At 40.9% G+C, this 13,552-nt stretch overlaps 1 protein-coding gene across 6 annotated transcripts in view; it reads left to right on the top strand.

The window, feature by feature from the left end:
* TNS3 (tensin 3) overlaps positions 1 to 11,699 on the top strand; it is a 413,597-nt gene extending 401,898 nt beyond the window's left edge. For all 6 annotated transcript variants that reach the window (XM_050937640.1, XM_050937639.1, XM_050937643.1 and 3 more), the window contains 5 exons: positions 884 to 961; positions 6,253 to 6,421; positions 7,994 to 8,062; positions 8,174 to 8,200; positions 9,490 to 11,699. In XM_050937640.1, the coding sequence (XP_050793597.1) occupies positions 884 to 961; positions 6,253 to 6,421; positions 7,994 to 8,062; positions 8,174 to 8,200; positions 9,490 to 9,634 (488 nt within the window). In that variant the 3' untranslated portion in view covers positions 9,635 to 11,699. The remainder of the gene's footprint in view (positions 1 to 883; positions 962 to 6,252; positions 6,422 to 7,993; positions 8,063 to 8,173; positions 8,201 to 9,489) is intronic.
* Positions 11,700 to 13,552: the final 1,853 nt, after the last annotated feature.

Below are 13,552 nucleotides of genomic sequence, written 5' to 3'. Positions count from 1 at the left end.
GTTTGTCTTTTTGCCCTGGACGAACCTACTGTAGTGAAATGAATGGATCTAGTCTGATACAATCAAGCCTTTTAATATAAAGATGGAATTAAAGCATGAACTGTTTGTGGTTTCTTATTCTGGTCCTGATTCATACAGCACTAAACATGTACTAAACTGTAAGCTTGTGAGTCTGATGGTAAGCAGTGAATCAGGGCCTCTGTTTTCCTTGATCATACTGAAAGAGAAACCTTGTCATACCCACATACAGCCTCAAATATTGGTTCTATACAAACTTTTACAAGACTGAAAAATCATCATGTGTCTGAGGAGTGTTTTTTTTTTGTTTTTTTTTTCAATTCTAGCAGAAAGATTCTAAAACAAACCTTCCAGTGCTGTATTTGCAGCCTACACATTGCACCATTTGGGGATGCCCTGAGTACTTGCAAATGTAGATTCAGAAGCTGACACAAGCAAAATGAAATTGACTAGATCAGTTTTACTGATCAAGTTGCAATGTGTTATGCTAAAGTGATTAGTATAAATGATAGTTCTTTAAATTAATTTTAAAATTATAAGAGGTTTTTTTGTAACATGAGTGAGGAAATAGGTTAATTAAAAAAGCATTTTGACATGATGATGTCTCTTTCAGCCATAATACATAACTAATCTGTGGTTAGCACGAAACCACAGGGTTATAAGTGCTCTGCTACTGGCACCCAAAAAAATTGTGCAGCACAGTAATCACACATCATGGATGGTCTTGTGCACTGCAGGATTTTTTAATGTTTCTGGTGAAGAGTCCGGTATATGAGGTCATAATTTCAAGACCTCGACTCCTATTTGAGACTGACCTCTCAATCCAAGTCACAATAAAAATGTGTGTGATGGTTCATATTTGCAGATCCCTTGGAGGAGATTGCAGAAACAGCTCCACAGACTGCTGCAAACTCGGCAGCAGAGCTCCTAAAGCAGGGTGCAGGTTAGTACATTTCTCTTCCATTTGATGAAATTACAGTTGTTACCAAATGTACATTACAAACAGGAGGGAAAAAAAACAGGAGGCTGAGGATGAAAAAAGGAATTGGGTAAATTAAAATGCCATTGAGAAGTATGTAATGTGCCGGATCTGTTCATGTCAGTGAGGTGCAGTGTTGCTCTATAGAGCCTGGCCCACAGAGTGAAGGATGTGCTATTACTGCCAGTGAAGTGATGGAGAACTGTGCTGAAGGACCAGGTTTTTAGTCCTGTGTCGTGTGTGTATGTGACTATCTGCAGCACATAGATTTGGAAAATTAGTAGCCAAACCTAAAAATGCTCATTCTTCACCGGAGACAATATGATTCAAAGAAATGAAGTATCTGATTCCTTGGCCGTCCTGTTTTATTGTTAAGGGCCCTTATTCTTTGCTGTGATGCAGCAGCTCCCTGCCACCCTAGCCAAATAAAACCATCTCTTAGTGTCAACTTAGGTGACGGAGAGGATTCCTTAGCATGCAGCAGTTCCTGGATGCACAGAGCTGCCATAGTGACCTACTGCACTACCCCACCCTCTCAGCCCCAAGTGCAGTGGCCATGCTCTGGGGAAAGGACCCAGATCACTCCTACATCTCAGTGACCCCTGGCTGATAGAATGGCCTCAGGCTGCTCTAAGTTGTACCACAGGATCAGATTGGCATCTGGTGGCCCAACAATCAAGGGAGGCGGTGCTATATTTGCCACCATCTCCCTGACCTGCATCAGACAAAGAAGCCACAGACCAAAAGATCCTGACCTAGTGTTTTTTAGTCTTCAGCTGTCAGAGTGCTGTACAGTTGCTCTGATACATTATAGAGCATTTAGCAAAGGGCAGTGCTATTCCAAGCAGCTATGGAGTGAGAGTGTTGTCCTGTGATTATGCAGCTATGTGTTTTGTTTTGACTTTTAAAAGTGAAGTGGCACTTTAAATGATGTAATTGAACAGGAATGTGTGGCTGAGGCAATGGTCAGTCTTGGCTAGGCTATGTTGGAGGCAAGCACGCATTGGCATTTCTGTTTGCCATTACCACTGCAGCGGGTGTGGTGGCCACTAGACTTGGAGCCAAGGAGGAGGAATTTAAGAGGAAAAGTTCTATAAATAGATTCAGCATAATAGGCACACATTTCCTCTTAAGATCTAGCTGGGTTCTCATTATCCAGGACATGTAACCTTTCTAGGGAAAAAGAAATAATAGCTGAGGTTTTTTATTCATCTGGGGACTAGTTGTCAGGCAGCTGCATCTGGGGAATGCCACATCAAAGATAAATTTCCATTCAGTCAAATTAATAACCATCTTGGTATACCTAATTTTGAATCAGGGGCTTAGGACTTGAATAGGGAAGTTGGAAGGGACATGATATTTTTGCCCTACCCCTTGGCGTGTCTTGTCCCAGAGTTGGTAGCCTGTGACACTTCACACTGACTTTGTTTAGTTCAAACATTTTTCTCTCCTGTCACACAAACATTCTCAATATGGAGTTCAGCATAAAAGCCCAGACTCTAAACAGATACTCAAGCAACCAAGCTTTGATTCAAACAACTATGATTTGATTAAAGCAAATGCGATCACCGACTACTGCCCTAACCCAAACCAAACAAAAATAGGTGCTTCTAGGTTAACCATTTCTGCAGCTAAATGAGAAGAGCAATGCCGTCCGTTGTCCCAGTACAAAATCTAAATGCCAAATCTTTTGCTTCTCAAATAGTTTTGAGGCTTCCATTGTGTGCCTGCTGTATCTCATTATCTCCACTGGGAGGCAGGCCCTGTGGCAGTGCGGATATGAGAATAGGGAACCCCCAAAAGTCTGGAGGTCTGGACTCTATAGAAGCCACTTATAGAGATCTCTGGCTTTCCCCATGGGCAGCTCCTTATTCCATTGGCCTCCCAGCCTTCCTCTGTGCTTGGTAGCACTGTCTTGTGCTCTGCATGTTTCTCAGTCTACATGCATTTTCCTTCCAAAGTATATTACAACCATTGTGGGGATGTCCATTCCAAATGGCACTGAATGACCATACCAGGAATAGCATAAATTACAATAAACTTCAAGAATGTGCCATACTGAGTAGCTCTCTTTCCCAGCTCAAATAGATGCGACTCCAAAGTAGTAGCTATAGAATACAGAGAGGACAACTACATTGTAGGGAGAATGCTATCACAAAACCATCTGTTTTTTCAACTTGCTCCCAATGCAGTTTCTATGGGATTCTACCGTTGATTCCCGTTTGTGCCACATATCAGATAAGAGCACATATTATGCACCAAAATTAGGGATTCCTTCCAGTCTGTTCCCACAACAAAGCGGTATTAATTATAAGGATACACCACTATCTTTAATTTGACATTCCTTTTGGTGCTTCCCAAAATGTATAGGAAGTAGATGATATATTATTTATTCCATCTAGAGAAAGTAAATGAGGACAGACTTTAGAGCAGGGCAGTAAAATCCATTGGAGACTTATCCACAGCAAAAAGGTTAGCTGATTTGTTTAGGAACAAAAGCATATGAGGCTGTTGGCACCAGTGGAATGTCTGCTGCAAAAGACAGGGAATCTCTCCATGCGAACATCACAAGTGATTAGAAATGCAACCATGAATCCAGGCTAGTTTCCTGTGAGGAAAAGCTGTTGATTGGTTCAAATCCATAGTTTTGCAAACATGTAGAATAATTATGTGAAAGACAGAGGGTTTATAACTTGGAGTGGTATTTAGAATTCTGGAAAGATAAAATTCTAGAGAGGAATTCATTAATTAATGCTCCTTCAAACTCCCTCCCTCATTTCCCTGAAATTTCTCTTTCAGTGAAATAAATTATAATTAATTCAAACAAAGATAATTGAGGTTAAAGCAGCAATATGGTTTACGATTTTTTTTCATTTGTGATAAGGAAATTTGTTTCTGGCTGTCAGAAGTTGAACCAAGTGGAATTTAAATTCAGATAATTGGCTCACATCACTGTATTTTCTCATCCTTTTCATCTTTTAACTTGGAATGTCCACCTTTGGGCCAAATTCTTCATTAACTTACATCCCAAGTTAAAGTGAGTGGGTTGCAAATATGCAGAAAATTTGCTTGATAGTCGTGCTGGAATCACAAGCTTGTTCAGTCTATATAAAAACAGTTTGTAGTTTGAAAGAGCCATGTATTCTCAGTGGAAAATATGTAGAAGACTTTGCCTGAATTACGGGGCAGTAGTATGAAAAGAGAAGTTGTTGGATATAATTTATTTTTTTGCTCTCCTAATCATGTAGGTATGGTATGACATTTGAATGTTCAGTAGTGTTTAATCCATACTACTCAACATGTGTTAACTAACTTTTAATTCTAGCATGACGGCTGCATGATGTTTGTGTCAGGACACAAATTTTATTAGTATTTGTGTGAAACCAGCACTGATTGCACTGAAGAGTAGGACTAAACATGCTTTACGGTTCCACAAAGGTTACTACTTGGTTGTAAGAAATTATTCTGGATTATCTAATCCTTTGTCTCTTAGGTCCCGATTCAGCAAGATACTTAAGCATGCATCTAACTTTAAGTGTGTGTGTACAGTAGAATCTCAGAGTTACAAACATCAGAATGGCCATACTGGGTCAGACCAAAGGTCCATCTAGTCCAGTATCCTGTCTTCTGACAGTAGCCAATGCCAGGTGCCCCAAGCAAAGGTAATGAATAGAGCAGGTAATCAGCAAGTGATCCATCCCTGGGGCCTTTCCCAGCTTCTGGCAAACAGAGGCCAGGGACACCATCGCTGCACATCCTGGCTAGCAGCCATTGATGGACCTATCCTCCATAAATTTATCTAGTTATTTTTGACTCCTGTTATAGTCTTGGCCTTCACAACATCAGAGTTAATGATCAGTCAGCCACACACCTCATTTGGGATCAGAAGTACACAATCAGGCAGCCATTGGAAGGGGGAAGGGGTGTGCGACAGCAGATATAGTATAGTGCTGCATTAAATTTAAACTATTAAAAAATAAAGGGAAAATTTAAAAAAAGATTTGACAAGATAAGGGAACTCTATGCGTGTGTCATTTAAATTAAGATGGTTAAAAGCAGCATTTTTCTTCTGCATAATAAAGTTTCAAAGCTGTATTAAGTCAGTGTTCAGTTGTAAACTTCTAAAAGAACAACCATAACATTTTGTTCAGAGTTACGAACATTTCAGAATTACGAAAAACCTCCATTCTGAGGTGCTCGTAACTCTGAAGTTCTACTGTAGTTCTCTTGCGTAGCATGCTGAATCAGGGCTTGAATGCCCATTACCATTTTTGTACAAGAGGTCAGGTATCATGTACGTTGAGATATTGCTCAGTGAACTGTAGAGCAATTATTGGAAGATGTCAAATTCTGTGAGCCACTGACCATACGGAAACACTGAAACTAATAGCAATAGGCTCTGAAACACTGTGGCATAGTAGATTAGATTTTTACCTATGGTTTCATAGAATTATAGATATCGCTTTAAGACTCAAGTTGGTTTCCCAAAAGTTGGCACACCCTCAGTAGAGTCTGTTCTTTAAAGTTTGGACCCAAAAGATATGAAATAATAATTTTTATTTTTCTTAATGTTGCTTTGAACTGAAACTATAACACATGCAGAAACCCCTTTGAAAGTACAGAGAAGTAGAATTACACAAAATTGTCATGTTTATGTGGAGAGAAGACGTTCTTGTTGTTTTGCCAAACAAGTGAATAGTTTCATTTGCGTGCAATTTAAACACTGTTTGAAAGTGTGAACACCTGTGAACTGACTCTGCATACGTGGATCCTGGAGTTTACATGTTGACTGCAGTCACTGAGTTTTAAGGCCAAGGTATTCCATTCCTCCTCCCACAGCTGTGATCATTCCCAGGAGTGCCATCTCTCAGTGCTGTGATTTGTGTTTTATCAATTTGTATTCATGATTTGGATTTCAGAAGTACCTCAAGACTCCAATGAGGGATCATTGGGCTACATACTCTAAATTAAGCAAATTGTCTCTAAATGTAAGCCAAAAGATTGGCAGCATCTGCCCCCCAAAATTTACAATCTTGTGTTAAAGCACAACCATGGGACAAGACAAACAGAAGGGGAAGATGACAGTGGGACACTGGAACAAGAACATCTTATTAGTTAGTAATTGTTCTTCACCACCAGCCTGACTGTTGGCAAAGGCGGAAAGTTGTGAAGTTCATTACACAAAAAGAATCAAACAAGACTCAACTAAGCAAAACCAACCCTAGCTCTTGAATCCTATCCTCTGTTCTTTACAGCATGCAATGTTTGGTATCTGAACTCTGTGGAAATGGAGTCCCTCACAGGCTATCAGGCAGTGCAGAAGGCCCTGAGCATAACACTGATGCAAGATCCTCCTCCCATCTCTACTGTTGTCCATTTCAAGGTGTCTGCTCAGGGGATCACACTGACAGATAATCAAAGAAAGTAAGTGAAGTGGGGTATTGATCTCTGGCCAGACACTGCTGTTAGGGTGACCAGACAGCAAGTGTGAAAAATCAGGATGGGGGTGGGCGGTAGTAGGTGCCTATATAAAACAAAGCCAACAATATCGTGACTATCCATGTAAAATTGGGACTTGTGGTCACCCTAACTGCTGTACACTAATAAAACTGCTGTGGAATTGTTCTTCCTAATCCCTTTCCACAGTCTCCATATGGCTCATATAGTAATAACACAGTTTCCTTGATCTAAATAAGTAGAGAGTCCAGTCCCACATCAGATTGGGCTCGATGTGATACTGAGCTATTAACACTTCATCCAAACGGCACTTCTACATCCTGATGTTCTGTAGGTGGAAGTTAATGATCTCATATAGCATTTTCTAACAGAGTACAGGGTAATTCCAATGCCCTGGCCAGCACTCCCCACCCATCCTGCTCACTGAATCAGACTGTTATGTCCAATGTACACTGTTGCAGAGCAGTGTTGGCTTAATTGGACACTGCACCATTGGTACTCAAGACATTGCTTTGGTGTGCTTAGTGCATGGAAACTGTTGTATTAAAAATTATGTTCACTTGCTGAATATTACTAGGGTAGCTGCACAGTTTTTGAATTTTTCCAAATATTTGAAAACTGCTCAGTAATGAGGGAAAGAGAGTTTAAAATTACAGGCCAAACTCGGACCCACTGATTTCAATGGAGCTGCAGTCATTTGTACTAGCTCTGAATTTGGAAAGCCAAACCATAAGCCACAATTTTCAAATGTGAGTTGATAACTTTAGATACCTAACATAGCCTGATTTTCAGAGGTGCTGTGTTCTCACATTTCCTGTTCAAGTCACCTCTGTTTAGGTATCCAATTTCAGACACATAGGTTTGAGAATTCTGGCACCAAGTCGAACACTAGAAGGGAGTTTTCTGGCCTGTCTGTCATGGGCCATTATCTTTATATTATTATTCTAAGCTATTGGGAAAACAAGCATGGGTTTATTCTTTTCATGTGGTGGGATGCTTCCTCGTCTCTTAACCTGTCGCTCTGGCAGAAGATTGATTTCTGCTAATATGTAGTAACCAAAAAGGAAAGAATAAGCTACTAAACTTAAAAATATGCGGTTACTAAGTTCCATCATTATGTTACTGATCCTTTCATTACTGAGACATTTAGATGAGCCAGTGGTTGAACAGTGGTATGCCTTATAAATAGAACCATAACCATGAGTCTTATTTCTGCACTGAGGGTTCAATCTTCCAAGCTGCTGAGTGCTTCCTGAAAGGTACTGCTACCTTCAACGGCTATACCATGCATGTTGAAGGCACTCAACAGCACTGAGTACCTGGAAGGATTAACGCTGAAGATTGACTCGTGTAACGTATGCGGACATATTTTCCAAAGCCCTCAACACCCAGCAACTCCTGTTGTGACAGAGTCCTGGGTGCTGAACACTTTTGAAAATCTGGCTACTTATTTTGATATCTAAATGGTAGCTGAGATTTTGGCAGTCTATTCCTTGAGTCATAAAGTTGCTGAAAGTTTCTTTTATTCTCTTCTATCAGACTCTTTTTCCGAAGACATTATCCAGTGAACACTGTTATCTTCTGTGCTTTGGATCCACAGGACAGAAAGTAAGGATGATGAATGCTGTTTCTAATAGATGTTGATGACCTATAACAAACTAATGCTTTTTTTCCTTTGTATTTCCCACCTCTTGTTACTCCTCTCCTTCATGCAACAAGATGGATGAAAGAGGGACCTTCTGCAAAGTAAGTTGATAGTGGTCCTAGTCTGTGTATTTACGTGGTTATATTGAATCTCAACTAAAGAATGGCTTCTTAGCCTAGGAAACTACTTCAGACTTGAAGATGTGCTTCAAGTTTTCTCTGAAGTTTCCAGATCTTATTCTAATCCTACCAAATGTATTTAAAGTGTTGAACTATTGGAGACCTAAAGAATAAAACACATTAAGGTGGAAATAATATACTCTGTGTTGGATAGGGTATTGTGTTGAGGGAGAGTAGCTCCAACAGTTTCTTAATGCCAACTTTGAATAGTTTAGTGAATTTTAAATTAAAAATAATTGCTATAGCAGTGGTTTCCAAACTTGTTCTGCCGCTTGTGCAGGGAAAGCCCCTGGTGGGCCAGGCCGCGTCCGCAGATTCAGCCGATCGCGGCTCCCAGTGGCTGCAGTTCACTGCTCCAGGCCAATGGGAGCTGCTGGAAGCGGTGCAGACCGAGGGAGCTGCTGGGGGAGGTGCCTGAAGCAACAGCAACACACGCCCCTGCGCATCTCTTCCCCCACGTTCGTTCCGCTTCCCAGAGCAGCACAGGGACAGAGTGGGCGGGCGGGCAGGCAGGGAGGGAGCCTGCCCTGCCCCCTGTGCGCTCCGGGCCAGAGCCCACCCCCCGAGCCCCTCCTGCACCTCAGCCCACTGTCCTGAGCCCCCTGCTGCACCCTGCACCCCAACCCCCTTCCCTGAGCTGCCTGCCGCACACCCCCCTGCCCTGAACTCCCTCCTGCACCCCGCACCCCTCCTGCACCCCAGCCCCCTTCCCTGCACCTGGCCCCCTGCCCTGAACCCACTGCCACACCCTGCACCCCTCCTGCACCCCAACCCACTCCCTGAGCCCCCTGCCGCACCCCTCCTGCACCCCAACCCTCTGCGCTGACCCCCTGCCGCACCCCTCATCCCTCCTGCTCCCCCTGGGGGCAGGGAGGGGGCAGATTTGGAGTGGGGATTTTGGGGAAGGGGTTGGAATGGGGGCAGAGAAGGGGTGGAGTGGGGGTGGGGCCGAGGGCAGCGGGGGTAGGGGGAGAAGTGTCAGTAATGCAGCCCTCAGGCCAATGTACTAGTCCTCATGTTGCCCTCATGGTCATTTGAGTTTGAGACCCCTGCTCTAAACTGGTGTGACAAAAGTAGTTGCATTTACTGGAACCCTGCAGCAAAGTACTTTCTTTTTCAAAAAAATGTTTGGTGGAGGAAAGTAAACCTTTTGCTTTTTGAAATAAGATGCCTTCTGTTCTGTAACACGTTTTTATTTTTGCCTCCTGCAGAGTGTTTGGATTTGTTGCAAGGAAGCAAGGCAGCGCCACAGATAACGTGTGCCACCTGTTTGCAGAGCATGATCCAGAGCAACCTGCCAGTGCCATTGTGAACTTTGTATCAAAGGTCATGATTGGTTCCCAGAAGAAAATCTGAATGCTTCCTAGCCTTTGGTTCAGAGCTCTTCACTGACTTCAGGGAAAGCAGCGTGGGAGAGAAAGTATTCTTGGGAGTTTGCAGCTACATTATCCAAACCTAACTGTTCCCAAGAAGGAAAGCAGAGGATGTTCCATCTGCATAACGTTACAAAGAATGTGATCCTTTCTTTGAAGATGCCTCTGACCTATCAAAGCATTGTGTTTTTACATCAAAGGGCAAAATTGTGAGTGAATGCAGTTGGATGCCACCAAAACCTGCATAATCCATATCTGAATTAAACAGAGAAGACAGGCTTTATAGTGCAGGGTTTTAATTATATTTTCACGCACCATTTTCCATCCTGTACCAGAAAAGGAAGAATTTGCCAACTCATTTGATCATGCCTTTTTTTTTTTTTTCTATAGGAAAATTTATTAGAACCACATGCATTCTCTTACTTAGACACTTGCCACAGTTGCATCAGTGGTAGCTATAGCCCTGGCAAACCAATGCTCTTAAGAGAGTGGTGGTTTGTGAAGGACCATTTGCTCTTCCCTTCATCTTTATATGACAATGGTGGAAGTTGACTGAGAAGGGGGAAGATGTACGTTAGGGAAGGTTAGTGCAGGTTGATTTCTTTTAAGAAGGGTGCAGAGACATGGATTTTTCAGGGAGATTACTCCATGTTTAGTATAAAGAAGGCTGAGTTTATTTAGCTTGTATAATTTTAAATGGGAGAGGGATAACTAAAAAGAGTTGTGTGGAGAAAGATTGATGTATTCTGTTAATGGTGTTTTTGTTGTTATTTTTATATGAAGAGTTAAGCAGGAAAGATGCTGTATTTTAATAATCACAGGATAAAAATGAGGGAAAAGCAAAGAAGAAAATGATTTTATATAATTTATATTTTTGCCTCTGCCAGATTATTTATAGTAGATATCAAATCTTGATATATTATGAGTGTTCTTATAGTAAAGCCATTTATGATCTTTGCCTTCTTAGTTTTATTTTGCATAAGTATAGTATGTCGCACGTGCCTTTCTATAGAGTTTCTTATTTAGACTCCTGTTTTACAGTATTAAACCACTTCCCAGCTCATGTATCTCTGAAATAATGCTTTGACTATGAAATCGGTCCTCCTGCCTCATAGTTTCTTACATACATAGGTACTTTTTGACAGATTTTTTTTTAATGAAAGGTGGGGTTTTGTTTTTTGTTGTTCAATTTGTGTGGATTGGTGTTAAATTTTATAAGTGAATTTTTAAAATAATTTCTTGAGTCAAGAAAGCCAAAGGGAAAAGAATATTTTTTGTTACTCTTACCCATGTCCAAGACAGTCTGTCACACGTGTCCTTCATATGACCAAGTAAACCAACATAGTGGCATCTGTATTTTATAAAACTAAACGTTATTCTGTAGTTAGTTTTATAACATAAATATATATACACCTCTACCCTGATATAACGCTGTCTTCGGGAGCTAAAACCACGTTAGAGGTGAACCACTGTAACCACGTTAGAGGTGAAACTGCTTTATATCGAACTTGCTTTGATCCGCCAAAGTGCACAGCCTCGCCCCCCCCAAGCACAGCTTTCCCATATTATATCCAAATTCATGTTATATCGGGTCATGTTATATTGGGGTAGAGGTGTACTATATAGTAGGGTAGGTAACTTGTAATAATTCTCTGTGAGAGCGGAGGGCCCATTTGAAGTCTATTGCAAAATTCCCATTCACCCAGAGGGAACAGGATCAGACCCAGAAACAGGAATTGGAAGTTACAGACAAATGAAATTCCCAATTGTTTGACATGCCAAACATTTCTGTTTCTTCGGTTTGAGGGCCAAATCTACACATCAGTGACCTGATGTATAAAATGGTGCAGTGTTCTGTGCACACAGTCACAAGACACAGTGGGCTGAGTGGTAACTATCCCTATTTTCAGACTTAAATTGCATCAGTCTCTTTTTACTAGACAATAGTTAGGCGGGGTAGGAAAAATTATAGAGTTGGCTTAAATAAGATTCCCACCTATCCTGATCCAGAAACCATTTGCGTGTGTGTGTGTGTGTATACACACACACACACACACACACACACGTTCTAACTTTTATTAACAGCCTCCTTTTTTAGAATTAGAAGAACCACAGGCACCTTATGCAGAGGCCAACGACAAAATCTGATACCAAATAATTTGTATAACCATGAATTCAGTGTAAATAATTGTATACTTTTGTATGGGGGCTTTGGGCAAAATTACAGGTTAATGTATTTGGACCCGGAAGTGGCTTACATTAGTAACAGTGAGCATTGTATGTATATAGAAAGGTTAGGCAGTTCAAAGTAAAGCTACCATTGAAGCAACAATGGCAAGTGCCTCTGATTTGTACCAAATACTTTCATTCTTCCATCAAACAGGTTGATTAATCAAACAATGTTTTTGTACCATCTAAAAAGAATTCAGTGAGATTGTTTGTTTACTTGGTAACCTTGATTTCTTTCAAAAACATTGGGACCAGTGGCCCAAGTAGGAATTCTGATGGGTTCCATTAGAATAAACAAATTGGTCTCTGTTGGTTACTGTTGGTTTCATTTGGAGGTCCCACATCCTCAGGAACCAGAAGGCTAGTAGATCCATTACTTGGTTCTGGAACCTAGCTGGCCAGCTGGAACTTACTGAATATTCTGAACTGAAATTTCTCCTACATTCCAGCTAGAGATACTTCATTGGGGACATCAGTGTCACCCGCACTCAGTCTAACCCATTGTGTGAATTATGGCTCTCAGATTCTGCGTGAGATAAGTTTGAGTGTGTCTCCATAAAAGCTGGTGTCAGCCACTGCGCAGCCTTTGGCCCCACTCTGCTGAGGATGGAAACTTTGATTTCCAGTAAACAGGCTTTGCTATTGTGGGCCCTATTCTGCATTCCTTGTGAATTCTGAATACCTATTGAATTTGGTGGGCTTTTAGGAGCACTAAGAATTCAGGTCTGGGCTCTTCAAGGTGTTTACCGGGGAACTTAGGTTGCGCTGAGTAATGGGAAGGAGGAAATTGCCATAGTTACTAAGAGACCCTCTCTAATGTGTGTTCCTTTTTATGGTATATTATCACATGCTTTGTTTTCATATGGAATATATTTAAAAACACAAAGCAAAATAGTACAGTAAATATAATTGTGTAGTATATACATAAACACATTCATAAAACTTTGGTTCATGGTAAATACATGACTAAATAGTATAGCACTTTCCTTCTAAGGATTTTGATAGTTGTGTATATGCAGTCTCATAAGTAATGCCAGCAAGTTGCCACATGTATTTCGCCACGCTCCTATTAACATGCTTGTTAAATGTGCTACTATAATCTTACAGTGTTAAACTACAAAAATGCTGAAAGCCATGTTTTTAAAGGTTTTTAATTAAATGGTTCCCATGTATCCAACAGTATCATTAAAATTTTAATGTTTCCTTCTCTGCCTTACCTATTAGTGAACATTTTTTGCCTTTTTCTTGAAACTGTAAAAAACAAGAACAAAAAGTATCCAGTATGTAAATGAATGTTCTATAAATTCTTTGTATAGTCATTTTCTCTGCTCTTTAAATATCACCTCTGTTCAGATTATAATAAAATTATAAATTTGAAATCTCACAGCACGGTGTGAAAATGGTCCGTTTTGAAGTGATTGAATAACCTTCCTCGGATGATACGCTTCATGCTATTCACTCTGACTAGGGGAATTTTGAGCCAAGTTTTGTGTCCTCTGTCACAATAAGCCCCAATCAAGGCTGTCACTATGACATAGGACCTGTGCCAAAGAGAACTGTAGCCTAATTGAGACTATCATTCACCCACCTAATGCAGTGGAATAGGATTTTCAAACCATTCGGTGCTGGCCCAGTACCGCACCTACTGAAATCAGTGGGAGTTCTACCATTT

The sequence above is a fragment of the Gopherus flavomarginatus genome, chromosome 2 (assembly GCF_025201925.1).
Source record: "Gopherus flavomarginatus isolate rGopFla2 chromosome 2, rGopFla2.mat.asm, whole genome shotgun sequence".
NCBI lineage: Eukaryota > Metazoa > Chordata > Testudines > Testudinidae > Gopherus > Gopherus flavomarginatus.
This window is presented reverse-complemented; position numbering and strand designations above follow the sequence as displayed.